This window comes from Rousettus aegyptiacus, unplaced genomic scaffold (assembly GCF_014176215.1).
Source record: "Rousettus aegyptiacus isolate mRouAeg1 unplaced genomic scaffold, mRouAeg1.p scaffold_m13_p_1, whole genome shotgun sequence".
Classification (NCBI taxonomy): domain Eukaryota; kingdom Metazoa; phylum Chordata; class Mammalia; order Chiroptera; family Pteropodidae; genus Rousettus; species Rousettus aegyptiacus.
The window spans coordinates 150,802,525-150,830,430 of record NW_023416284.1 but is presented as its reverse complement, the minus strand read 5'-3'; the positions used below and the strand labels follow the sequence as shown (position 1 = coordinate 150,830,430).

The window sequence follows — 27,906 nt, the reverse complement described above, 5'->3', positions numbered from 1 at the left end:
ACAGATAACTTCTTCAATTCAACTCTCACTCGATCCACTTGATTTCCAAATATCATATCTGGGAAATATTTTTGTTATTCAAAAATATTGGTGACACAAATGGCAATAAAATATCGAAATGGGTCAATTACCTTCATCTATTTGTAATAATGGAAGAAAAAAGCCTCTAGTTTCTTCAAAGGAACTTGTAGGTTGTGAAACCTGACTGGAGAGGGAAAACTTCACTTGTCCTGGGCACTCCTTTGTTGTGGCTTTTTGTTTTGCCGTGGCCATACCTTTTGAGAGATTTAAAAGCATTTTAAGCAAAAGATTATATACAGAAGTTCTCTCCCTGCTAGTGGAACACCTAAATTTCCCCATGCTGGTCGGGCCCAGCAGCAGACTGCTCTAAAGAAACACTTTCTAATATTGGAAAGCTCTCTGATCTTTTTAACTTTACCTCTCTGTGACAATATTCATTTTGAAGCCAAAAGTTTCTTTAATCTAATAATCAATTTATTCTATTTCCAGAGTAAGGATATCTGTGTGCTTTTCCCAACAGACTTTTTAAACTTTTTTTCTGATTGTTTTTCCTCTGTTTTCTTTAACTATCACTGACAAGGAGTGATAAGAGATTTCTTTTCTGTCAATATTCTGATTTTCAACAAACTTATTATTTATTTCTCTGTCTAGTAATAGAATTATTTTTTTAATTTTTAGAATTTTCAAATGGCAAAGCAATGCTCGAAAAACATTTGGAAAAAAAGAGGAGGGAGGGGGAAAAAACAAATCAAACATTTTTCCAGTTAATTTTCTCTGCCTAGGCTTTGAAACAACAAAGAGTTATTGAACACTTCTTTTCCTATGTTGCTGAAAAGGTAAATTCCTAGTTACTTGAAACAAAATCCCCACAAAATCCTATCATCTGCCATCAATGATGCTAATTTTGCTGTTATGCAGCATAGCAATGAGTTCCATTTTCTATCCTCTGTTGGTGGCCACAGGATTCTCGTTTCTTTGATTAAGCCTTGAAATTAGTGTATACTACATCTTCCTTCTTTTCCATGGTATTTCTATAGCTTACCTGCAATTTTGGCATTATCTCTAATATACTACTATTTTAGACTGTGAATAGTTTTATCAGGTTGTAAATAGACTCATGTAACTTTATATTCTTCATTATTCACTATTTTATTTTCCCCTATTATTTCATAGTCTCCATAAATATAACTTCAAATGTTTAATAGGCCATCAAGAGTATTGTCTAAATTTGGTTAACTATTTTCTAAGTGTTGGATTATGAGTATAAATAACTTTAATTACAAAAGGTTTGAGAATGTGTGGAAGAATAAAAGATCCATCTGGTCTCCAGACCACACTTATTTAGTCAGGGTTAAGTTGAGAAGTCAACTTTTGTTGTTGTTGTTGTTCAGGGAGAAGGAAAAGCCTTGTTGACAATATAAACTGCAGAGAAAGTATAATACGAAGGGAGGTACAGCCTGAATGCTTGAGGGACATACATGTTTTATTGAACCTACTCTGGAGGTGGCAGGCTCCTAAAAATGACTTAACAAAACTTTATCTGATTGTAATTACTTGGCTTCTTTGGGTAGGAGAAACTGAGTAAAGGAACATGGGTGCCTTTTGCAAGTATGGAAACTCAGTGACTCACCCGGAAACTGTTCAAAATATAGCTCATAATCTAGGTTTAGTCTTTCAGCACAAGAAAGATTGCAGGCTCAAAAAATATGCCCTGCATTTGTTGGAATGAATTAAATTTATATCTTTGTTTAGATTTTCAAGCCAGGATCTTCCCTGACCTGCTTTCTTATCTGTATCTTTAGTCCTATAACCCCATGGTTCTCAAACAGGGACAATTTGGCAATGTCTAGAGACATTTTGTTGACAGTAAAAATTCGGGGGTGGGTGGGTAGGCAGTGCTACTGGCATCTAGGGGATAATGGCCAGGGATGCTACTGAACACCCTGTAATTCACAGGACAGCCCCCACAACAAAGAATTATGCAGTCCAAAATGTCAATAGTGCCATTGTTAAGAAACTGCAATAAACATAAATGTGGGCCTCTATGCAATGGACATTGGCCTTTCTGCATTATTAAAAGCAAAGGGCAAGTTTCCATTATAGAGAGGAAAATGAATTCCAAAGAAGAAACTAACTCAAATTCTCTCTCGCTAGGGTGTAGAAGCGTTGGCTTGTGATTCCTATTACAAAACTGATCAACCAAGTGCTAAAAAGATGACTTTAATTTATGAAAATATCTGTCTGAAGAAAAAGAAATTTTAAAGAACAAAGTAATTTTGAATATGATTCTTTTTTAAACTTGTTTTCTTCTGAAGAACGTTGTGAAAAAAGAATATAAGTTGACAGTAAAACGAAAGTAAAATTTTCTACTATTTAACCACTCTACGCCCCAATTTTTTCTTCTATAGAATGACGTTAAAATGGGGAAGACACTACCCATTTTACAAAAAGGAAGAGATGAAATGAACTAAGGCATGTCAAGTTCACGGACAAAAAAAGAAGGTCTCAATAAATGATAGTGGTTATCAGCTTGGGTTATTAGTTGCAAACAATGCAAACAAATTCTGGCTGATTTAAGCAGAAAAGGAATTATTGAAAGAAAATTGGGATTGTAAGAAATCCTGGAGAACCAGTTTTGGAAATGGACAAGAAAAAAAGGAAGGCCATATAGCCAGGGCCACAGGCAAATCACACTTCAGTCTAGAGTCCCTGCAAAACATGGATGTCCTGGCCTCGACCACTGAACCAGAAATTGGATACCATTGCTGGCACTGCTGCCCCTGAAAAAGAATGCTGCTACCCCCAACTCCCAGCTTCTACCAATAAAAATTCTCCCAATCTCTGCCTTACCATTTCCAAGTTAAAAATTTCAGGTGGATGATTTTTTTTTTTTTTTTAGGTGAGCCTAGGTGTTATGCCTGTGCTCTAGTTGTCACAAAGCTGACATCTTCAGTTCATTGCAGGAGAAGGCCTCTCTATCCAATATTTGAGTCACATAAGGTAAGGAATTCTCTAAACAGAGGAAGGGGGTTCAAATATGGTCAGTCCCTGATTGGTAGTGACAAATGTCACCTATAGAAATCTGTTCACCCTCATTCTTTCTGCTTACCACGACCATAAAAACCAAGTGAGTTCTGAGTGAGTTATATCAACTGAGAACCAAATTCTATTTCTAACAACTGTTGTGATACAATACGGCTTTTGTATATATTTTTTATACTTTTCTGACTTGTTCATTTAGAAGGCTATGAAAATTCTAATGAGAATATTTAAAGTGTTCTTCTATTTTTTAACATGAGTGCAAAGATAATTAATGTTAATGGGTGTACAGAATGCAATTGTTTTGGGCCCCTTATAGAACTAATCTATAAGAAATACAAATGTCAGAGGCTGATGAGGGGTAGTCTATGTTTGATCTGTAAAATCTGATAATCTGAGAAATACGTAGTGTCTTGACAGTGGATAAAAGAGTAAGAATCAATATTAGTAAACTCTGATACCGCTGTTGCTAAATGGTTTTAGATAATGCTGAACCAAACCTGGAGCTATGGGAAAGGGTAAATGAAATTGTAGATCAGGTAACAGTGGAAAAGCAGTTACAGTCAGTCTTTGAGAGTGTAAGGGAGTAAAAAATACAGTAACATGGTTTTTAAATTTGTATTTTATGTATTATTTTTAAGTTTGGGTATACCATACAAAATGTATTATCTCGTATATTTGAACTATCAAATAGGTAAAATAATTCTTAAAGCCTAAATTATACTGACTTTATTAGTCAAATCAACCAGAGCATTGTTAAATAAACTTTTCTCTTTAGGTTGGGAAAAATATTCCTTGGATTTTAAAGGAACACATATCTTATAGATATTTAACTTGTATTTTATAGATATTCCTAACTCCTGAGCCAATATGAAAATGTAATTAACTATGCTCCCTGGCAGGTATCAACGCATGTCTTGAAAGTGGCTGTTTTTAGAATTTCCTAGGCAGACTGTTGTAATATTTCAATTATTGAACTGATCCCACAAGTATTTTTAACATTCTTACTATCTTCCAGATCCTGTGTTAAGACCTGGGATTCACAGATAAACAAGATACAGCTTTTACTGCCCAGAAGCTCACAGTCTAAGGGACTCCAAAATAAATAAATAAAGATAAATGCTATAGTAGGTATTTGTAGGAAACTAAATGGGGATGGAGTCCAAAGCATCATATCAGAGAAAAGGAAGGCTTCCTGGAAGTGGTGTGTGAGCTAACCAAAATTCTTAAGTTTTAGGAACCAGAGAGCAAACAGTTGTTCCATAGGTGTATATAAAAGAAATGATCAGGAGAATGAGGCTAATAAATCACTTTGGAATGCCCAAACTTGCTTCATTACCATGTCTATCAAAAATTCCATATCATTAGTAAATATGAATAAACATAAATAATACGTGAATATAATATATTTCAGGACTTTCCCCACATAGCTCAAAGTAAAATGGTAATAGGTTTCCCTTGGCTATCTTTATTAATCATAGAACAACATGTTTATTATGACTAACAGCACTCGATACCTTTTCCTTTTCCCGGTAAGGATATTGGAGAGTAAACAATACATATGAGGCTTACTATAGGGCCTGGCACACAGTAGAGTTCATGAAATGGTAGTCTCCTTCTCTAAGATAGATATATGTCCTCTCACTACAGTACTTTTCCAATTAATGATGCTCTAATAAATATTTGAACTCTAACCTCAGAGCTAATTCCTAGTACCTAAGTAATCTTTAGCATCTCCCCTTCTTCCCCAGTGTCCTTAGTTTCCACCCTATTTATTCTTAGTAATTCCTTGTGGTAAAACTCTGTAAGGATAAATTCCTAAAATAAGACAGTTACATTTAAGTTATATTAGAAATTTTTAATCATGTAAGCATGATTCATGAAACAGTTATTGGACGTTTCCACCAATGCAATTGCAAATATTAGCATCAATATTTTTTATCTCTAGGAAAATAAATCCCATAAGTATTGAAATTACATACAATTACAAAATTCCAGGTCAAAATAAGGCAATAAATATAGATGTAGTATGCTGCCAACAGATGGCAGCACCTGAATATCAAACCCTGCTCTTCATTTCCAAGTTAGATTGTGACTTGCAGAAATGCGAAACCCCATCAAGGTATGTAAAAAATAATTTCTACATAGAGGGCTCCTCATGAGTATATGAATTAGTCACACAGCACCAAGATAGCAAGTACATAGGGATGTGGCAGCTGCTACATAGCATGGTAATGAGAAGGGACAATATGAGATGATCAGAGCACTGGAAGCATAAAAACACTTAAAATTCATTTCAGTTGTACCTACACAATATACCAAGAAGTTGAATAACATCTTTTTAAAGAAATGAAATTTATTTTCCAGTGTAGTCCATTTAAACGAAAGAGTGATAATAGAAAATGAGTATTACAATTACTTTTTTGACAATATTTCTTACATATTAATAGATTTGCATATGGCTATAACTGGAAAAAATTTTTTTGAAAAATCTTTTTGACTGATTTGTCAATTTATTATGCTGGTAACTTACACAAGAAGAAATAGATTTCTTCATCCTTCTATAACCAATGGTTAACTTCTAAGGCTTTGGAGAAAAGGACACCTAGATTGAAATCTCATGTCAGTTGATTTTTAGCTGTATGACCTTACCAAGATACTTAAGTTTTCTGTGACTCAGCTATAAAAAAGTGATAATAGCTACCTCACAGAATTGTGTGAGGGTCAAAGAATAAAGCAAATAGCACATGCTTAACACACAGTATGCACTCACGATTTAAAGTTATTATTACCGTGATTCCAGGTATGTGTCCCCCCTCCAATTTAAAATTATTTACTTAGAAATTCCTGAAAATACATTGCATAATATACTCTATTATGTAGAGTGACAAAAACAATTCTGAGATGTTTCAAATTAATTTACAGTAGCTGGAGAGTGAGAGAAAGAGACAGAATTGCTAGTCTGTTGATGGCTGCTCACCGGGTAACAGAAGATTTCTCACATCCCCATTTTGTCTATTGTAATTTTAAATTAATTTCTAACTCCAAAAGCCTCCACTTTGTTTAAACATGGGCTTTCCGGACTGCTGCCCTAACAGACATTTCTTTGTGTCTTTGCTATCTCAGGACTGGCCCTGCTTCACCTTCCCCGACCCCTTTGCCTATAGATCATGTAAATTCTTTTAGACTACCTTCATCTTCCCCCTTCTCCTTACTTGATGTATAAAAATACTTGCAAAACTCTGGGATGATGGACATTTTCTACCTCACTATGCTGCCGGTGGTTTGGACTCCATGCCCCAAGATCAGTATTTGGCTAGCATTTTTGGCTCAATAAAACCTTACTTACAAAAAGATCTTCAGCCATGAAAGTTAAAATTTTTAGTTTACTAAGTGGCTGGGAACTTGGTAGCTGTAGTAATAATGTTCTTGCAAATACTGCAGATGAAAATAAAGTTAATTAGGAAGGTAAGGGAGGATGTAAATTTGAGTTTTATATTATTTTTCATGTATTAAAACCTGTGTGAAGGTGCTTATTTTAAGCTCAAATCAAAGATCTCATGGTTAGTTTTGCTTAGCTAAGTTTGCTGAAGCCAAAGAACTTTAGTGCCTGATGCTAACCAGTCAGCCATGCAGTACCCAGAGAGCAATCTAAAGCTATGATTTCTTATTCCTCATTGGCATGGTGTTGGCGGCGGGGAACACAATGCAGGCTTTGCTAGAGATTAACTGGAAGAGTCTGTCCCATGCCCAAACCACAGAAGAGTCGGCCAGTAAAATTTTCCCCTAGGCAGTGCAGGAGAGACCGTTTCTAACAGCCTATACTATTCAGACTGCATTTTTCTTCCAAGACTGGGCTATTCTTGAAGTGGAAAGGGATTGAAAGTGGGTAGGTGGAATGGTAAAGAGCAGGCGCTGAACATTCAAAGATAGGACAAAATTCAAATCGAAGTTGTAGCTAGGCTCACTAGCCTATGAGCTCTGCTTGTGTCATGTCTCATTCATTTTTGTGTCCCAATGCCTGAACAGGGCTCTGCATTCAATATATTTATGAATATGTGCATGTTCATAATTTTGTATTTCAGAAATATCATGTGTGGGAACATTGTTCCAGTTTTTGAAATAAATACATCTTTTAAGTAGTTGCCTCGGAAATGTATGACCTACGGTGTAATAATGAGTGCCAAGCATTGAAGCTAAGCATTTTTCCTTATTACTGAGTGAAGTATATTTTGGAAACTGAGGCTTTGAGGTTAGAGAACACAACTCTAAGATGGCACTGCTAATATCTCACTGAATAGAAGACTTGAACCCAAGCCTGCCTCTTAATCACGAAAGCCTCGTATTAAGTCAACAAAAGCTGGTCAGCCACTATCCTTCAACCTGCAGTTTCTACCCTGAATTAACCAAGATAAACCAGTGTGCACCCACCCCACCCCAAACAGGAACTGGGATGTTGAAGGTAAAACGCGGCCATTGCGCAAGCTCACACCGCCCTTCCTCACTCTGCCTTTCCTGACCGAGGACGTCACCACCGCAACTTTCCCGGACAACTTTAGAACGGCTCCCGCCCCCTATTTAGTCAAACGGGCGGAAGTTGTTCCTCACTGCAACGTGGACACCTTTCTCTTCTTTGGGCCATTCCGACTTGGAGGCGACACCATGCGCCTCCGTTTCTCGGCCATTCAAGTTGGAGTTTGCCAGTTGTCAATATGGCCGCTGACGGACCGGTCCCTGTAGAGGCTTTTCATAGGCCAAGGTCGCATCCTAGCCCCGCCCATTTCGTCCCTCCCGGCTGCGTCCGCCCTAGGTCTTCGCTACGCATGCGCAGCCTGGGCTGGCCGCGAGGTGGGACGGCCCGATTTTTTCGTGTGCCACCGTCGCTACCTCGGGCTCGCTGCTCCTGCTCCCGCCACTCCGGGACTGCACTGCCGGCGTTAGCGGCGCGAGGGGACGGCACGGGGAGGACGTAGGGTGCCTGCGCGGGTCTTCCCGCAGTCCCAGCAGTTCCCCTCGCGCGGAGTGGGCGGCGGGGGTCAGCAGCAGCCCGGGGAGGCCGTAGACGGCGCCATGTCGGCGGGCGGCCCATGCCCGGCAGGAGCCGGAGGGGGCCCAGGGGGCGCCTCTTGCGCGGTGGGGGTCTCCCCTGGTGGAGTATCCATGTTCCGGTGGCTGGAGGTGCTGGAGAAGGAGTTCGACAAGGCCTTCGTGGATGTGGATCTGCTTCTAGGTGAGATTGACCCGGACCAGGCGGACATCACTTATGAGGGGCGACAGAAGATGACCAGCCTGAGCTCCTGCTTTGCGCAGCTTTGCCACAAAGCCCAGACTGTGTCCCAAATCAACCACAAGCTAGAGGTGAGTTTTGGGCACTGGTGGGGGTGGCATTCAACCCCAGTCATCAGATCACATTTAACATGCCAGTGAAACGACCGTAGAAAACTGCCCACTGGGGCGCCTGGGCTTAAAGTGTGAAAGGGAGCGCGTGTGTATATGTTTGAAGGAAAGGAGTGAGGTGAGGTTGGAGTAGAAAAGGGTGTAAATCTACGTGTGCGTCTTCCTGGGTCCTGTCATCCACCTTCTTACGGTCTTTCAGGAGGAAAACAGGAACTAATGACACCAGCTTGCTTGTGCATATTACATTAATCTAAGACTTAAGCTCAGAGATTCTTTGTTACAAGAATACCTAGCCTACCGTTTAACATTTGAATTTTTAGATCTACTTTCTCATTGATCAACTAGGTTTGTATATCCAGACAGATACAGACCTGATTATTTTTAACAATTTCAGGTCAGCATCTAATGTTGCACACAGACTGTTGAACTATTTAGGGGAATTTGATCAAAACTCTTAGGAAAATTTAGTGGGATAAACACAACAGTATCAATGTCCTTCTCGGTTTACAGTCCTTAAATTACAGACAGATACCACCAGAGCTCCCTACAATTATATATATTTCAATGACTTCTTGTTTGTACTTTACCAAATTTCCCTAAGTCTGGAGTGTATGAACAGTGATCATTTGCTTTAGTCTCTAATCTTGGTTGTGGGCATGGGTGGAATGGTGGTGGTTACAAAAAAAACAAAAAACAAAAAATTTACCACTTTGTGCAGAAAATTAAATTAGCACATTATAACAGTATTTAGAAATCATGATAGATTTAACATTGCGTAAAGAACATTTCCTAACTATGTAATTTAAGTGTGAGAATGGATATTTCATTTTAAAGTAGATAAAAATAGGATAATCAGTGATGTATAAAAGCTCTTTAAATGTTAAGTTTCTTAAGAAATCATCATTGCTATCAGTTTTAATGATAAAACAGTGCCCATTGGATCCATATCGCTACATCAGATAAGCATCCTCTCTTTTCTTAGCCATTAGCATTCTTCCTCTTTCCTGTTAGCCATGAAAAAGGTGGTATAATTAATCTTTAATTAGATTAGAATCGCATATCTAATATGCAATTATAATTTTTTAACTCAAAGGTGTGTTAATGCTTCCATCCTTTTTGAAAAGGTTGAAATGAAAGTGCTAATATGAAGCTGATCGCCTTTTCTTCTAGGTATATGAAAATGTCTTTTGATTTCTTGATAAGTGTTCATTTCTAGAAGATAGTTATTTTCTCAGGTAATGAAATTGCACGTCATGGTTTTTAGAAATAGTACCTTAGCTTTACGTAACAGAGCAAAAGTAACTTTTGCCACATGAGAACTTTAATATCATTTAAAACCGAAAGTTTATACTGAGGGTAACAGCTTTTAAAAAATGAAACATCTAATTCATTTTTTAAAAGAAACTTTAAACAGTGATATTTTGATGTAAGATATCAGATTTGGGAGGGAGGATCGTTCCATGAGTAGGAGATGGTGCTCAGTTTTTTCATCTTTAATACTTTAGATGAGTAGTCAGAGCTATAATAAATTATACATGTTCTTTTTCCCAGAAATTATAATTACATATTCGGACTCCATGTACTGACTTAGGAGATGGCATTATTCCTCAAAATAAGAAATGCTAGTATATCACAATGTGAATGCATGTTTTTTTGTTTGTTTGGTTTGGTTTTTTAATGTGCTTGAAACCGTAGATTTAAAGATGTTAGAAAATGAAGAGGGGAGACTAAACATCATTATTTTTGTTGGTGTGTTTTTTCAGTTTCATTTGACTTATCTGTCTGTGGAGTTAACTTTTGTACATCTAGCAGTTTCTACAGTTTTCATGGTGTCAGTTGTGTATTGCTGAGAGGTTCTTTGTCAGTCCTGCCTTTCCAAGTAGATCTGTTTATATCATCTGCAGAATTTCAAAATTTGCTCCATATACTGTTAATCAGTCTTTGAGATCTTGAAATCTTAGAAAAAAATGTTTACTTTTTTGCCCTATTATATTTCTTAGTAAGTGGATTAAATTAATTCAATTGTTTTAAAGATTTGGACATTAAAGCATAACATTTGAGGCCACTTATGGTTTAATATAACAAGTGTGCGCCAAAGTTCAGTGGTTTTAGTGATGAACACCTCAAGCCACGTTACTATAATAAAATATTTTTGTAATCAAGACTCAAATATTTCCAGGATGGATAACTTATATTTAACTTGGTCTTGAGTATTCTTCCAGAGTGCCCCCTCTTTTGCCCAGTTTTTGTAGCTCTTGGTAAAACCAACCATGTTTAATATCAAAGTAGTAGTTAAAACAATTTTGCTGCAAAAATAAAATTTTATAGGTTACATTTGAAAATTAAAGATGAATGACATCTGTGTGACGGTTTCTTCCCATAAGTTATATTTGGGGAGAGGGATATCTAGTAAGGAATGAAGGACAGAAAATATCAAAATATTTTGAAGTAGTGCCATTTCAAATTACATCTCTCTTATACTTCTCACTTGTTTGTGAATTCCTGCTATGGAGAGCCACTTGATAGCTCTGTTGGAGTTACCAGTATTGATTGGGATAGTAGTAATAGTAATAGTAGCAGTGGTAGGCATGTTGGAGTACAACAAAGGTTGAGAACCAGTACTTTAGAAAAAAACACTTCTCTGCCTTGAAATACAATTTTCTGCCTGTTTGCCCTTACTTTAAAATAACAGCAAAACAGTGTATATTTTATCCATCCTCTTTTTTTCTCAGCATTTGATGAATCACTGTCTTCTTTTTAAGTAATTTACTGTTCACAGCCATTAGTGGGGAAACTTTTAAGTTTGGCCTAGAGCCATGTTGATAATGAACTAATGATGTACTGCTATCCCTTTACCACTTTAAAGCTTACAAGCAGTAAGACTTTTCAGCATTGAAATTGAAGTTTAATATTGATCTAATATATATTTGTTGAGCACTAATTATGTGCCAGATGCTGCATTGGGCACTAGGGAGACAATAGAGAGCAAAGATGGGCATAGTCATTGCTGTTATGGATCTTGGATGCTCTTGGGAGGATATATTGGAATAATTTTCACATATGTGTGAAATTCCAACTTTGATGAGTGCTATGAAAGGAACATATTCTAGGGGATCAAGGAAGGTTTTGTTGAGGAACTGGCCATTGAGTTAAGTCATAAAGGATGGGTAGGAATTAATTAGGACAAGAGAAATAATATTATTCAGTATTCTAGTAGAGAGAACAGGAAGTGGAAAGCACCTGTGATGGGCAAGAGCATAATGCATTTGAAAAACTCAAAGAGAGATGGTATGTATTTAAAAACAAAGGCAAAGAAGTGAGTTGCAAGATAATTTTGAACAGGTAGATTGGGACCTTGTCTTCATGGTTTTACATGATTTTATACGCCACCAATTAGATTTGGGGGCTTTATCATAACTAGATTCAAATACCTCTCTCTGTCTATGGTAAGGAGAGTTTGGGGGAATGACAAGAATGAAAGCAGGAAATCATTTAGGAGGTTCTTATTTTGATCCATGTGAGATGGTGATAGTGCTTAGTAGGATAGTGGAGATAGTGTTCAGAACCTGAGAGACTTGAGAGGTAACAGTAAGCAAATTAAGGGATGGATTATCATGGAAGGACTATCTAGTTGGCTGGGTAGATAGATGCATATGAGTTATTATATGAATTATTATTGGCAATAATAATATACTGCTAACCTTATTAAGTAATTGCTATGGGCCAGGCTCTGTCAGAAGTCTTTTATGTATATTGATCCATCTAATTATAACAATGGGGTAGGTTTAGTATTGTTATTCCTATTTTACAGAGATTAAGTAAGGGTCCTGATGCTACAAAACTAGAGAAAGCAGCCTCTCGAAAGGCACACATTTATGTTTGGTGGGAGAAGGCGAAAGTAGAGAATAAAGCAAGGAGAAAGAGTCAGTGTGGCTGGACCAATAGCTGGAAGGGGGAGGGCGGCATTCAAGGAGGATATTTTCATTTTCTTTTGAAATGAAAAAGTAAACCTGAACATGTTTTAAGCAAATGAGAGAAGCATCTAGTTCAGGGGAAAGCTGAATATTCTAGAGAAAGAGAGGGACAATTGGTATTAGTAAGGTTTCTGAATGAAGATGAGATCCAAAATGTAGAGAGAGAGGCTTAATATTGAAAGGACAGCTATTACACTTAGAAGGAAAGGAAAGATGGTAACAGAAGGCAAGAAGTTGAGGGAGTTTTTGTGTGATGCCTTCTTGATTCTCTCTAAAATAGCCCAGGACAACTGCTAAAGGTAGATGAAAGTAAGAGCTTGAGGAGAATGAAAAATATTTGAAATAGTTATGGAAGAGTGAGAGAGCCAGTTGTCCAGAGAAATAGGACTGCCAGGCAATGTCGAAGACTTAGAGTTAATTATCATAAATTCATGGTACAACCAGTCTGCCTTGTTGTGTGACTTTCTCTAGCAATACTTACTTGTTTAGTAACAGGCACAATAATGAGAGTAATAATTGAGTTCGTCTGGTGCTTTAGCAAGAAGTTTGCTCTATAGACAAGAGTGTTATTGAAATGAAAATGGCAATGGGAAATGAAGAAAATGATAATCTTCAATTAAAGAAGTAGAAACTGGATTTGATAATTATGTAGATGCAGAGGATGAAGAAGAGGAAAGGTTAAGGATGACACCATATTTCTTTTTGGGAAGTGTATTGATTGATGCCTGTAGTAGGTTGAATAGTTTCCCCCAAATTTATGTCTACCCAGAACCTCAGAATGTGACCTCACTTGGAAATAGGGTCTTTGCAGATGGTAATTAATGTAAGGATAGAGATAAGATCATAGCAGGTTAGAGTGGGCCCTAAATCTAATGAAAATGTCCTGATAAGAGATACGCAGAGGAAACAGACACAGGGCAGAGGGCTATGTGAAGATGGAGTGACATGTCTACAAGCCTAGAAATACCAAGGATTGCTGGCAGTCACCCAAAGCTAGGAAACAGGCATGGGACAGTTTCTCCTTCAGGGTCTTCAGAAGGAACCAGCCCTCCCAGCACCTTGATTTTGGGTTCCTGAAATGTGAGAGAATAAATCTGTGTTCTTTTAAGCCACCAAGTTCGTGGTAATTAGTTATGACAGCTCTAGGAGTCTCATGATATTCTCTGAAGTAAGGAATCTAGAAGGAACAAGTCTGGCAGGAAAGATAAGTTGGGTTTAGGAGGTTAAGGTTCCTACCCTTTATTGTATATTCCTAGTGTAGTCTCCTAATTGCTTCTTATTCTTTCCAAACCATCATTTAGTTGTCAAAATAATTCTAAAATGTTTCATTTTAATGGTTCATGTCAAAAAAAAAAAAAAGAAAAGAAAAGAAAAAGGAAGCAACTCTGTCACTCTTTTTATACTTTCCTATTTACTTACTGGCTAAAATTCAAACTCTATAGCATGGTGATCAGTGCTGTCTGTCCCTTATTCATTCATTCATTCATTCATTCATTCATTCATTTTTGTATCACCCCTTCTAAACTGCTTTTGCCTCAATAAAACCGTTCCATTTAAATAGGCCTTGCTTTTTCAAGGTATCTCTACTTTGGCATAGGCTTTTATGTATAATGGCTTCTCTGTCCCCTTTGTCTACAATATCAAACACGTCATCTTTCAAGATACCACTTATATCACCTTTTCTGTGAAGGTGTTCCTCACCCCACTCCTCTTTACTATGGCCAGAGGTTGTCATGACACCTTGAACTCCCTCAGACTGTTAGATTTGTTACATTGTACATACTGTAATTGGTGGTCACCACATCTTTCTAGCTCTAGAAGGTAAGCTCTTTAAGGATCAGACCATGTCTTAGGTGAAATAATCTGAACTGTCAAATGCTTTGTGAAGCTGACTTTAAGGGGTAACGTTATCTCTATGAACTCATTTTGGTTTCTAGGAGTTGTGTTTTTTTCTCCTCAGTGCTCCAAACCATTTTGAATAGTGGGTAATTCCTTTGAATATGGATATCGGGTGGATTTATATATGTAGATTATAGAATAGGTGTTTGGTCCCTTTTTCAAATTGGAAATTTCAAACTCACATTAAACATCAATCTTTCTTAACTACTTACAATCCTGTCTCACCTGTTAGGAGTTTTCACATCAGACCTTTTCCTTTCTCCGCTCCATGTGTTAGCCGATTTCCATTCAGCATGCAGGTAAAGTTTTCCTTTTTCTGATTGACCCCTTTTACTTCTTTTGAAGTGGTACATCACACACGCCTCTGTCATAGTGCTCTGACACTCTACATCATAATCGGAAATGTATCTTTTATCTCTTTTTACTAGATAATGAAAGTCTTAGGGCAGAATTCCTGTTTTATTCATCTTTTTGTCTCCAGATCCTGGCATGCAGTGAACTCAATAAGTATGTATTTGAATAAATAAGTTATTTGAAACATTTCTGGTGTTCTGCCATGAATCCTCAAAGATTACCTATAATCATTCTGTAATACAAGTTTTATGAGAATTGAGACGGTGTGTCTCATTGACTCTATAATTGTAGTGCCTGACACAGTGCCTGCCATATTGAATGACTAAATCTGCAGGTTCATTATTCCCTTGTTATGTAATGTGTAAGGATATGATTTGTGACTTAATATTTCATAGTATTCCATTTTAAGAAAAATCTGAAACTGACTAAAAATAATTTTAAACATTATGTAAGGGTATTCAGTATAGATTTACTTGTGACATTTTTAAAATTTTGGGTAGGTTGATTTTCCTCACCCCTCCTCCATTTGATATAGAGCAACTGAGTTTTAACATAAATGGACAGAAAACATTTCATAATGTTTGAATCTCATTTTGAAGTTTACATCAAAGTACTTTAACTTTCAGAAATATATCACATCTCTTCTACTTGTCTCATATTTCAGATCCCCCAACCCTAGTTCATGCAAGAGAATTATATAATCCATAAATATTTTCCTATTAATAGGAAACTCAGTATTAAATTGAATACTCAATAAACTGATATTTTGAGAATCATCACTTTAGAAAACCTCACCAGTGGTTGATTTAATAATGGTTTGGGTGAAGTGAAGGCCACAGTCTTAAGGCCAAGAGATCCTCCTAGCTTGAAATCATTTCATCCTTAATGAGTTTTAGGGAAAAGATGGCTTAATGATCAGTTTTATTTACTTTTTTTTTCTGTAAATGAATCTTCAAGATCAAATGTAGGAAAGTAAAAAGATTGTATCCCAAATAAAGTCTATATGTAATATAGTCTTGAACTGTTTTCGATTTGCTTTTTAAAACATTTTTGGATATCACTTGAAAACTTGAGTTGAAGGTTGAAATCAGCTGTTTCTTTTTAACTTAGCCTTTACTAGTTATAACATGACCAGGTAAGACAATGCGATGAAAGATGCTCAGACTTTTATGGTTAAGCTGATTTTAAGTCTTACTACTTACTGTATGATCTTAGGTAAATTGCTAAACTCTAACTTACAGTTTCTTTAATTATTAAAAAAAGTTGGGGAGTATGATAAGAATCACAGATAATGTATGGTGTATATTCCTGCCACAAATTAGGTAGATGCTTGCTTTGTCATAGCTGTGAATATTGTTAGTAGGTTAAATGTATGTATTGTAGCTAAAGAAATACATTTTTCCTTAAGGCTAATTGCTTGATAACACTTTGGCTGCCTAGCCCTGGGAGTAAGAATTGGGTTCAAAGTGCTGTTTTGCTACTAACTAATTGGGTAGCCCTAGAAACAAAAGCAGCCTTGATGGGCCTTGGCTTCATTAACTAAATTTTAATTGTCATAATCATAGTCTTTATGCTGTCTAAGATCCCGTTGAATTCTAAAATTCTCTGACATTAGGAGGGTAACCATCAAGTAAAGTATGGAAATTTTTAATCTTGACATAATATTTACCAATGACTAATTTTTTTTAGCAACTGAAGTGTTTATATCATAGGCAAGAAAAGAGTTACTTAAATATTACTAAATTTAAAATAAATTTTAAATACTTGTCTTGTTCCAAAATAATAAAAATGGGCTTTCAATTTTGATAACTGCATCCACTCTTTGTGAAGAATTCTTTTATTTATTTACTTCTAAGTTTAGCAACTTCTTGGGAAATTATTTCACTTAATGCAGAATCCATGTTAAACCATTTCATCTAAACATGAGTAACAAAAAGATTTCATTTAAATCCCATAAAATGTCCTGTAATCCAGAAAGCTAGAAATTAATAGAGCAATATTACAACCCAATATAAACATCAGAAAAATATGCCCACAAAGCAGATGAAAACTGTAGATTGTGTTATAAAATAAAGGAAATTAATAATATGAATAAAACAGCATAATTCAGGAATAAGGAAACTCAGAAATAAAATAATAAAAATAAAAAGAATACTTGCCAAGCCCTGAAAAGATGGGAAAAAGTCATTTCAGAATGGATACTAAATTAGAAGGAACATAAAAAAAAAAATAGACAACACAATAAGAACAGCAAGAAAAAGGATCTGCAAGAGAAAAAAAGGATTTGAAAGGAAATTACAAATATAAAGGTAGGGAAAGAGTAATTAATGTTAGTATAATTGGAGTCACTGAAGAAGCATTAAACAAAAAGTATTTAGAACTTATATCAACAAATCCTCATTTATTGTTGGTAGTAATGTAAAACGGCTCAGCCAGTAGTTTGGTGGTTTCTCAAAAAGTGAAACAGAATTAATATATGGCCCAGCGATTGCAATCTGGGTATAAACCCAAAATAATTGAGAACAGACACCCTAATAATTACGTACACACAATGTTCATAGCAGCCCTGTGCATAATCACCAAAAGGTGGAAGCAGCCTAAATGTCCATCAGCAGATGAATGTATAAACAAGTTGTGCTATATACATACAGTGGAATATTATTCAACTATGAAAAGGACTGAAATACTAATGGGAAGTACTGATATGTGCTATAACATGGATGAACCTTTGAAAACATGCTAACTAAAAGAAGCCAGGCTCAAAAGGTCACATACTGTGCACTTCCATTTAGATGAAATACCTGAAGTAGGTAACTCCATCGAGACAAAATACAGATTGGTGGATCCCAGAAACTGAGGACAGGAAGAATGGGTAACAATTGCCTAATGGCTACAAGGCATTCTTTTGGGGTGATGAAAATGTTTTGGAAGTAGATACAGGCGGTGGTTCCTTAGCATCATGATTGTAATAAATGCCACTGAATTTTTCATTTAAAATGGTTATTATGTGAATTTTACCTCACAAAAAAATTAGTGACCAATTCTTTACAAAAATAAAAATTAAGAACAAAATTTTCCTGAAACAGCACAGGATTGAATCTGCACATTTAAAGGTACACATGGACCTAGAATGATTCACACCAGGCTGTATTTTAGTAAAATACTGGGCTTTCAAAATAAAGCAGACAAGAAGACCAAGTCACTCATAAGAGAAAGAAAAGATTAGGACTGCATGTCTCACTAGCAGTATTTCATAACAGAAGTCAATGGTGCAACATATTGAAAATACTGAAGGAAAGAAAATATGAACCAAACATTTTATATCCAGCGAAGTTGACTTCAGTTATAAAGACTACAAATAGTCATGAACATACAAGAAATCAGGGAATATTATGAGACATTTCTGAAAAATCCGTTAGAGAATGAGCCGAAACCATAGGCTTTGGTACAAGATCTGGTGGTCAGCATAGAATGTAGTTAAGAGTGGAACTGATTGGAGTTAATGATGATCAAATATTTAAATGTTCTATAGTGTATGTCAGTGAGAGAAGAAGTTCCCAAAGTTATATAGTGATGATGGTTATAGAACTATTATACTGAAAACCACTGAAATATATACTTTAACAGAGTGAATTTTATGGTATATGAATTATATCAAAACCATTATTAACAAAAAACAAAAATGTCTTTGAGAGCCTATAGTGGTTTTCTATAAGATGAAATCTCAGTTTCGGTTTATCATTCAAAGCCTTTCATTGTACCTAGCTAGTCTTACTTTCCTAATCCAATCTTGTCCAGTATATCAATATACAGCTCCTCTAGGTAGTCTAATGTTAATAATAACATCTTCATATTCTAGTAAATGCTTTCATGTATAAGATTAATAATCTTATGAGAATAGTCAAAGCCATGGACATGAGTCCTTTTTTAAAATCGGGGAAATTTGAATGGAAACAATGATTTATCGAGAATCACAGGGCTAGTAGTAGAAGTCATTCAACCTAAAGATATTACTGAGCATCTTTCATGTACTAGTTATTTTGTGGTGCAATTGGAATATAGAGATATATTCTCTGGTCTCTATACTCAGAGAATTTACCTAAGTTGCTGCCTGTCTCTCTCTCTCTCTGCTAGTCATCTTCCCATCTGGGGACTGCTTTACTACTTCTATTTTGTCTTTGTCATTTTCTTTCAAAGCCCTTCTAAACTCTATCCTCACTTTCTTTAAACTTTTTACTTTTGATTTCCTTGGGACCACACCAATTCTAAATATACCTGTAACTTGCTACATTTTTTTTATTTGGTTTTGCATGTGTATTTACCACCTCAGTTGATAAGAAAACTTCTCAGAGGCATAAATAATTATTTATAATTTTAAAAGTATTTTCTGTAATTTTTTCTTCGTTGTTAACAGTATAGTTCTGGGCTCCTAGATGCTTAGTAAAATTATATTAAATAGAAAACTAAGGCCTTACCTTGATCTTTAGTCTCTTGGCCAGAAGAGAAGACCAAACACAGACAAGGGATACATCCTGTGTACAATTATAAAACAATGTATTAGTTGTAAAAAATAAAAATTTAAATCAAATGGATAAGTGGTTCTGATAGTTATTTTGCTATGTTGTAACAGTTAATGAAGCTTACAGATAACTGATCTTTAGACCCTCAGTAGCTCACACTTTAGTGCTTAAAGTAACTACGAGATAGTAGTTAGGCTGATTTAGGGTAATGTTCTTTGGAATGAAGACAGCACCAATAATTGGCATCGCCTCTAGCAAACTATTAATGTTAGTGACCACTATAGCATATATTATCTCTGTAGGGTAATGAACCAGCCCATACCTGTATATTTTCATAAACCTTACAAATAAAGTGAAAAGCTTTGTAAGGAAAGTAAAAAGAAGTAACATTCTGTTATTAGAAGATATTATTTATGGTAGAGCATTATTGCCATTTCAAATATCTTACATGTACTATCGATTTTGTGTCGGTTTAGATGGTTGTCCTGCAGCTCAGGTAATGGTTTTCTGGTGTTCATCTATTCTTTTCAAATATAGTCTATAGCATTCTTGAATAATAACTGTTAGAGTCAATATAAAGAAAATTAAGCATACTTAATGTTTTTTATTGTTGTTTTTTAAGGCACAGTTGGTAGATCTGAAATCTGAACTGACAGAGACCCAAGCAGAGAAAGTTGTATTAGAGAAAGAAGTACATGATCAACTTTTACAGTTGCACTCTATTCAACTTCAACTTCATGCTAAAACTGGTCAAAGTGTTGACTCTGGTACCATTAAAGCAAAATTGGTAAGTACTGTAGAGTGGAACATATATGTACATGAAATTTAGAGATTGAAGGGGACAATTAGAAAATTTAGAAAATGTAAACGTCAGTGTGATCATCCATAATCTTATCACCCAGAGATGATCAATGATAGTATCAATAACCAACTGCTACTAGGATTTTTTTCCTATTTAAAAATATCTTTATAAATATATTTAAAAGATATTTGTGACCAAAACAGTTTTTTGCCCTACTACATCAGTTAGAATTTAATTAAACTTCATATAACAGAAATCCCGGGTAACATTGGGATTATTCTTGATTAATACATATTATTTTTTCTCCATTAAAGAAGCCTTTAGACAGACAGTCTAAAGCTGGTATGGCAGTTCCACAGATATCAAGGATCCAGATTCCTTTTGTTATTGCGCTCTGCTATTTTTAGCTCATGATATCTATCCTTAGGATTTGTTCATGTCTGCATTCCAGGCAGGAAGAAGGGAGAATCTAAGGAAAGTGCACAAAGATGCTTCCCAGCTGCATAAATATTTTCTAAAGAACTTTTTATGAAATTCTCTTCAATTGTTTTTGCCAGTCAATTTAGCCATCTCGTTGGCTAGCCCTTGTTGCATGTCAGTCTCTTAGTTGGTCACATGACTACCTCCATTTAAATTGGAGTTCTGTTAATAAGGACTAAGGGGAAAATGGAATTGGGTGTCAACCAGAGCCACATTTTTTTTTTTTTTTTTGCTTTTAATATAAGCATTTTTCCTGTTGCTTGAACAGTTTGGTATTTTGTGTAATGTATCATTGTATACATTTTGCACAATTAACTATTGCCTTTTTAATCAATATGGGTTGTTTAGATTTTTTAAAGTTTCATTTCACTTTAATCTCATATATATTGAGTATGTACAATGTGCCAGACACTTCGTTAACTATAGAGGACACAGCAACAAATAAGACTGATGTAGCTTGGGAGAGGAAGGAGGTAAAATGGTGTTCATGACGAGAGTAATACATCTTTAAGCTTTACTTGTTTTCAGTTAATTCTATTTGATTAGTTAATTAGTGTCTGATACTGATATATTAGAATTTATTTAAATGAATGTTTACATTCTCCTACTTTTAAATACTGAAATTCTATAAATCTTAGCTAGTAGTGTTGTTTTATTTAACTGACACATTTCAGATACCTGCTTCTTTGGAATATTTGACATTAACATTGATAAAACAATGTACATTTTCATTAGAAAATAATTCACCTGAAGTTTTAACATTAGATTTGAGGCAGGCTGCTATAATGGAATGACACTGAACCAGGTGTGTTAACTGATTTTGATAAAACAAAACATTTTAATCTAATACTATCCAGTTACTATTCCTTATGGATTTGCAAATATATTTGTTCTAATGAACTTTACCCAAACGATATTCATCATGTGGGATTTTCCTTTTGATAATTATACCACTAGATAAATTCATTTGTTTGATGTTTTTCTAATTATAAAACTTTTTTCTTATGTCTTAAGTCCATCCCCTCTGTGGAGGAGCTGGTAAGTATGCTGTTTGTGTTTTGCTTTAATGTCATGCTGAAGTGTTTTTAGTGTTTTATTTGCATATTACATGTTGTCACTTTGTATTTGAAAATGATGTTAATTATGCCAGTCTTAATGGGCCAGTACCTGAAAAGTTCAGTGGGTAACCCATTGCTCCTTTCTCACTACATGTTAAAGATTTTTCTTTCGTTTGTGATTTGTAGTCATTGTTTGCAGATCCCAGGTTTTGACAACTTTCACATCTTTACTTCAAAAGAGCAATTGGCTTTCCCACTTGAGTGTTTTGAAGATAATTAAACAGGCTCAACTTTTTCCTCCTTTTCTACTTGAATTTATTCCTGGAGAAAGAGTGTGCATGTTGGTTAGTTTCTTATTCATCCAATGCATGTGTTGGAACTTTTCAACAGTCTTGAAAATAATTGTGTGACCTTTATAATTGAATTTTGAAACCCTTTACCAGAAATTATTTTAGAAAATAACAATATATAAATTCTTAATATTTTTCCTGCTATCCCAGCCTAATCAGGTTCCAATATCTCATATGGTTTTACTGCTTTTGAAAATATGCTGTTTGGCTGTTTAAATATAAAACGAACTTCTTGGTTGAACCTAGAAGTGAACCTAATTATTATAATCAAACGGTTAACTTAAAGAAATGTTTTTTCTTTAAATGGGATTAACTTCAGTTTTCTCAGTCCTTTTCTTATATCTGTTAATTCCAGGCCTGAGAGTTGGTCAGATTCATTAGGAGTCTGAATCATTAAAGCAAAGCAGTGGTTTAATTTGTTTCTCAGATTTCATAAATAATTGCGAGTAGATAATTCCTGACAAAGTTTATTTAGCCCATAAACCAAAGAATTATTGGTCTTTTAAGAACATTTTTTTTCTGAAACAAACAGCATTAACCTCAATAAATGTCATAAAAAAGAGTTTTCTTCATGTTATCCAAACCATGGTTTTTTTTTGGAACTGATACCTTCCCTTTTAAGAAGTAGGTTCTGAAGTAAATTGACATTTTAATAATTCCAAAGTTGTCATAAAAGGAGGATTTTAGGTTATTCTTCAAATTCAAATAATTTAGTCCTTCAAATTCAAATAATTTAGTTCTTCAAATTATGTTCTGTTATTTTTTTGAAGAAGAAGTTGAAAAAGCCTGTTTAGCACATACATAACAAAAAATAGTTTTAATAAAAAAGTGATAAATATATCCAACATTTAGTAGTTAACCTTCATTTTAGCTCATATATATTTTTTATTTTGAAGATTGTAGCACTCACTGTCTTGTATTTGAATATATTGTATATCGATGTTTAAAAATATATATTGATGTACTGTTTTCAAAGCAGACAGTTAAATTAGTACCATACTATATTTTATGAATTGCTAAAAAAATTAGTTTAAATATTTCAGCTTCTTAGTATCCAAAATAAAAAGGGAAATAATTACAGTGCTCAGTACCTATACAATGGAAGCTGTCATTTGCCATTTGCTCAAGAGAAACAATTTTTCCTGTTACTACCATAGATCCTTTAAGTCTCATATAGTGAAGTATCTTCCACATCTCATCAAGAAATGTAACCATATTTTCACAGAATTTATAGATTCTGTAAATTGGTGAGTCAGAAAAAGTTCTACTCAGGATAAATAAAAGTTTGCAGTGTTTGGATAATTTTTTTGATCCAAAAATAACACTTAAAATATCTATCAGAGCCCTTAATTCACCTCTCAGAAGGGTTTTGTTTGGTCACATAGTTTGTGTGTGTGTGTTTGTGTGTGAATTTGAACTTAACTGCCTTCAGGCAGGATTTTGTACCTTCCATTTTCCACTCCTCTCTGTCTTGTTTGCTCTGTGCTTGGATCCTGAAGGCATGTACAATTGTAACCCTTGAACCATAGGAATAGACATTCTGTGTTCTATACTTCTAAGATAGATTGAACAATATTTCTCATGTGTGAGCTTATGATAAAAATTTTATAGTGAAGATCTTGAGGTTATTTTCTCTGGCTATAAATCCTATAAATTCACACATATGGACTGTCTACAAAGTGGAGCATAGGATGGCATGCTTTTATGACAGCTAAAAATAGAAATTCATCCTTCTATATAGTAGACAAGTGAGGCCAGTATTTTCCTCAGAAAACAAGTTTTCCTTCATTAAACGCGAACAGATAAATGAGTCAGATTCCAGAATTTAGTGATAATCTACACCATAGATATGCTTAGCTATAGAAATTTATAATATGCAAATGTTTTAATGCAATTTTTACTAGCATTTCACCATAACCATAATTTTTTTTAAATTAGAATATGTGTTCTAATTTAACCATTGTAAGTTTCTTGTAGTCCTCGTAAGATAAATTAACTATCGATTATATCTCTATGTAACTAAATGATTTTGACTTGCTTTATAAAATTCTTTCATTAAAATTAATTAAATATTTTGGTACAACCAGCAAAGTGATTGTTTTTAGTCTAGTTTCTTGAGTCATTTTTAGGAAATAGCAAATCGAAGCCACTTCTATTAGTATGTAATAACATGAGCTTAGAAAAGACGACTTCTCCTAGTATCCTTAATAGAAGTGGTTCTGACACCTCTTGGTACTGATTAAAAAGAACTGGATCCAAATCTTTGCATTCTATTTTATAGAAATAAAGTAATTTTATCCTGTGCTTTCATTGTTAGTATCATAGACTGTGTGCTTTTGTGTATTTTATGCAACATAGTCCATTGCACAAGAATCTTAAAAGTATTTTCTTCATTTATATGTTTTTTAATTCTAATAGGAGAGGGAGCTTGAAGCAAACAAAAAAGAAAAAATGAAAGAGGCTCAACTTGAAGCTGAAGTGAAATTGCTGAGAAAAGAGAATGAAGCCCTTCGTAGACATATAGCTGTTCTCCAGGCTGAAGTTTATGGGGCAAGACTGGCTGCCAAGTACTTGGATAAGGAACTGGCAGGAAGGTGTGTGAAAAATAGGTACCTTTGTACTCTTAGGTGACAAATCGGATATTTAATGAAGTTGACTCTAATGTCTTGTAGTAAATGAAACATTAATCTTTATCCTAAGAATTATTTTACAGATGATTATAGCTGTTAATTTAATATTGCTAGCATTATATATTGCAGGTTTATTTAGCTATACTAAATAAGTATTTCTGGTTTATACATAGACACACACATTAATAGTAACAACTATGATATGCAAACAGTTCTACAGCTGCACTTTTCAACCATTTCGCCTTGACACTAGAACAAAGGATGTTCACAAGTACAGTACAGCTTCATAGGAATTCTTTCTCTGATCACTGAAACTTGATCTTTTGTACCCATCAAAGCATGTTGGAATTACAGTGATTTTATCACAATATAGAGTTCTGCTTGCACAGTGAATTATTTTTCACAGTGAATTATACACAAACTTAGATGATTTATTATTAGTACTAAAATAATTTTCTGCTCATTGTCTTAATCACATTAGAGTTGATGCGGAGCAAATAAAAATAATTTATGTCATCTTGAAGTACGCATTTTCTAATAGCATTTAGCACATTTAAAATAATCATTTTTTTTCAGATGAAATGTTTTTGTACAGTTACAGTTAGCTTCATCTAAAGACTAGTATTAATAGTATCTGAGTTCGAAGACCTACCTTGATTGTTGAGCATGCAAGACATGAAGCACATGTTAAGTGACATTCTTCTTATAAATGGTTTTTGAAATGTATTCGAATTAAATATATGACTAAAGAACGTCTCATTTATTCTTTTTTTAAAAATGGTTTTCCCTTGAAGACATTGATTTTTTTCAGAGTTTCATATCTTTTTTAAATCTGAGAGACAGACATTGGGAAGTTCCTATTAGTTTTATTACTAATTTGGATTTATGCAAAAGGTTCTTATATTTTGTAATTCTTCTGAATTCTTTCTATAGTATGCATAATGAAGAACTAATCAAATTAACTCTTTTCCCAATATAAAGGGTCCAACAAATACAGTTACTAGGACGAGATATGAAGGGACCTGCTCATGATAAGCTTTGGAACCAGTTGGAAGCTGAAATACATTTGCATCGTCACAAAACTGTCATTAGAGCTTGTAGAGGACGTAATGACCTAAAACGACCAATGCAGGCACCACCGGGCCACGTACGTTTGCTTTGCCACTGTTTCTCGCTCAACCTCTTCCTTTTTTTTAATCAAAAATCTTTCTACTAGTATTTAAAACCTTAAATTAAAAAGTGAAAGTAGGATTAGATTTATTTAAAACAGATACATATTTAAAGTTCCAACTCATAGCTCTCTACAGATTTGCTAATGCCCTAGAAGTGATACTTCTGAAGACAGTGAACTATTGCTAATAAATGCATATTGCTAGTACTTTGGCTCATATTTCAAAATTTTCCTGGGTCATGATTAGACATATTTAAATTTGTTTTAAGCTTAGCAGAGAGTGTGTGGTCATACTGATAAATTGGCAGATATTTTTGAGTGGTTCTTTAATGGAATTTTTGGTAACTAGATGCAAATGTAGTTTCTGAACTAACATTTACACCTGTTTGTTCTTGAATTAAGATGGAATTTGAGATCAGTGTTCAATTGTCTACTTCTTTAGCCTTCATGTACAGGAGCAGTCCTTTTTATCTAGATAAATATTTATCAAATTTCATTATAATAGCTGTCCGATAATACAAACTTCAATATAATAAAAGCATGTCAGACCCCTACCCAGTGGCTCGCATATCTTAATCAGATAAAGCGTGGCCTGAAATAATGAAATTATTTATTGCCTTTAATAATGCAAAGGTTATTGTAAGAAGGAGCGATATATACAGGAGTTGGTGAGAGAGAAGTGGGGCTGGCTTTAAGCGCTTATACGTCCATTGTCTTCTCTGGGATATTGGCGGTGCCTGTTGATTTCTGAGCAGGGGCCAGATAACAAAAAGTTACTTTATGCTAAATAAAGGAGTTTGAGCTTTTAACCTGATGATCGTGGGATTTTTAAATTTAATAAGGTTTAACATGTTTTGCCACTTTGGTATAGTTAAGAGGATATATTGGAAGAGAGTCACATTGAAGGTGAGGAGATACCGTAGATACTATAATAATTCAAGGTGAAAGTGGTGAGAACAAAGGAAGTGCATTTGAATGGAAGGAGGTGTTTGACAGAATTAAAATCAAGAGGACTTGTTGACTCACTGCTTTTGGTTAAGTAGGTCAGTGAGAAGACTAGGTTTTGGTTTGGGCAACTGAGTGAGTTGTGCCATTCATTTATAAAGCATATAGAAGAGGAAGGTTATGGGGGAAAGGGTGAGATCAGTTTTAGACGTGTAGTATATGAAGTGCCAGTGGACAGCCAAGATGTATCCAGTTGGATATATGACTTGGGAATTCACGAGATAAGTTGAAGTTGAAGAAATATTAGATGACATCATGGATAGATCTTGAGATTATCATACTAAGCGAAATAAGTTAGTAAAAGTTGAGAACCGTATGATTCACTTATGTGTGGGATGTAAAACTGAAAGTAACAAATGAACAAAACAAATAGGCAATAGTTGAGTGGTTACCAGAGAGAAAAGGGAGGAGGGAGGGAGGGAGATAAGGGTGAAAGGGGTCAAATATATGGTGATGGAAGGAGATGTGACTTTGGGTGGTGAACATACAATGCAATAATATGCAGATGATGTATTATCGAATTATACACTTGAAAACTATATAATTTTATTTACCAGTTTCACCTAGGTAAATTTAGTTTTAAAAAAATATTAGGCAAATTATCCATCTGTTTATAATTGAAACTATGGAATTAATCAAGTCACCCAGGGAAAGTATATAGAAGGTAAAAAGGAGGACAAGGATGGAAAGTAGGTGAGTGAGAAGACTAGGAAAGAAACTTTTATGGAGGAAATAGCTTCATCTCTCAGGTTCCTTTCTTTGGTGACCTATCAGATATAAGCTATCTGGGAAAGAAGTGTAATGGAAACCAAGGAAATGGAGGAGAGAGGGTTTTGAGGAGAAGGTAGTGAGCAGTATCTACTTTCTGAAGGTTAGAGTAGTGACTCAAAAGTCTTCGTTGGATGTAGCCGTATTGGTAACCAGATACTGTAGAGAAGACAATTTCAGTGGAGCAAGTAGGGACAAAACCCTAATTACAGTGTCTAGAGTAATGAATGTGGAGACAAGGAAGTAGATACAGTGAGGATTAACTTTGTGTGAAGATTAAGGAAGGTTGGAGGAGGATAGTAGCTAAAGAACATAAGTAAGGATTGAAGGATTTTCATTTTGTTTTGTGTTTGTACATGGTCAGTATTTTAAAGCTATTAGAGGCTGGGGGGTTGCTGATATGCTGAATAGAGAAGGAGCTTAGTAAACAGGAAAAGA

The 27,906-nt window shown here is 34.9% G+C and overlaps 1 protein-coding gene across 2 annotated transcripts in view; it reads left to right on the top strand.

The window, feature by feature from the left end:
• Window positions 1-7,899: 7,899 nt before the first annotated feature.
• Window positions 7,900-27,906, top strand: part of GOPC (golgi associated PDZ and coiled-coil motif containing) — a 30,287-nt gene continuing 10,280 nt past the window's right edge. Inside the window, exons 1-5 of one of the 2 annotated variants that reach the window (XM_016163631.2) lie at window positions 7,900-8,418; window positions 19,827-19,991; window positions 21,501-21,524; window positions 24,313-24,488; window positions 25,506-25,671. In XM_016163631.2, the coding sequence (XP_016019117.2) occupies window positions 8,131-8,418; window positions 19,827-19,991; window positions 21,501-21,524; window positions 24,313-24,488; window positions 25,506-25,671 (819 nt within the window). In that variant the 5' untranslated portion in view covers window positions 7,900-8,130. The remainder of the gene's footprint in view (window positions 8,419-19,826; window positions 19,992-21,500; window positions 21,525-24,312; window positions 24,489-25,505; window positions 25,672-27,906) is intronic. The other variant, XM_016163632.2, reaches the window with a different exon arrangement.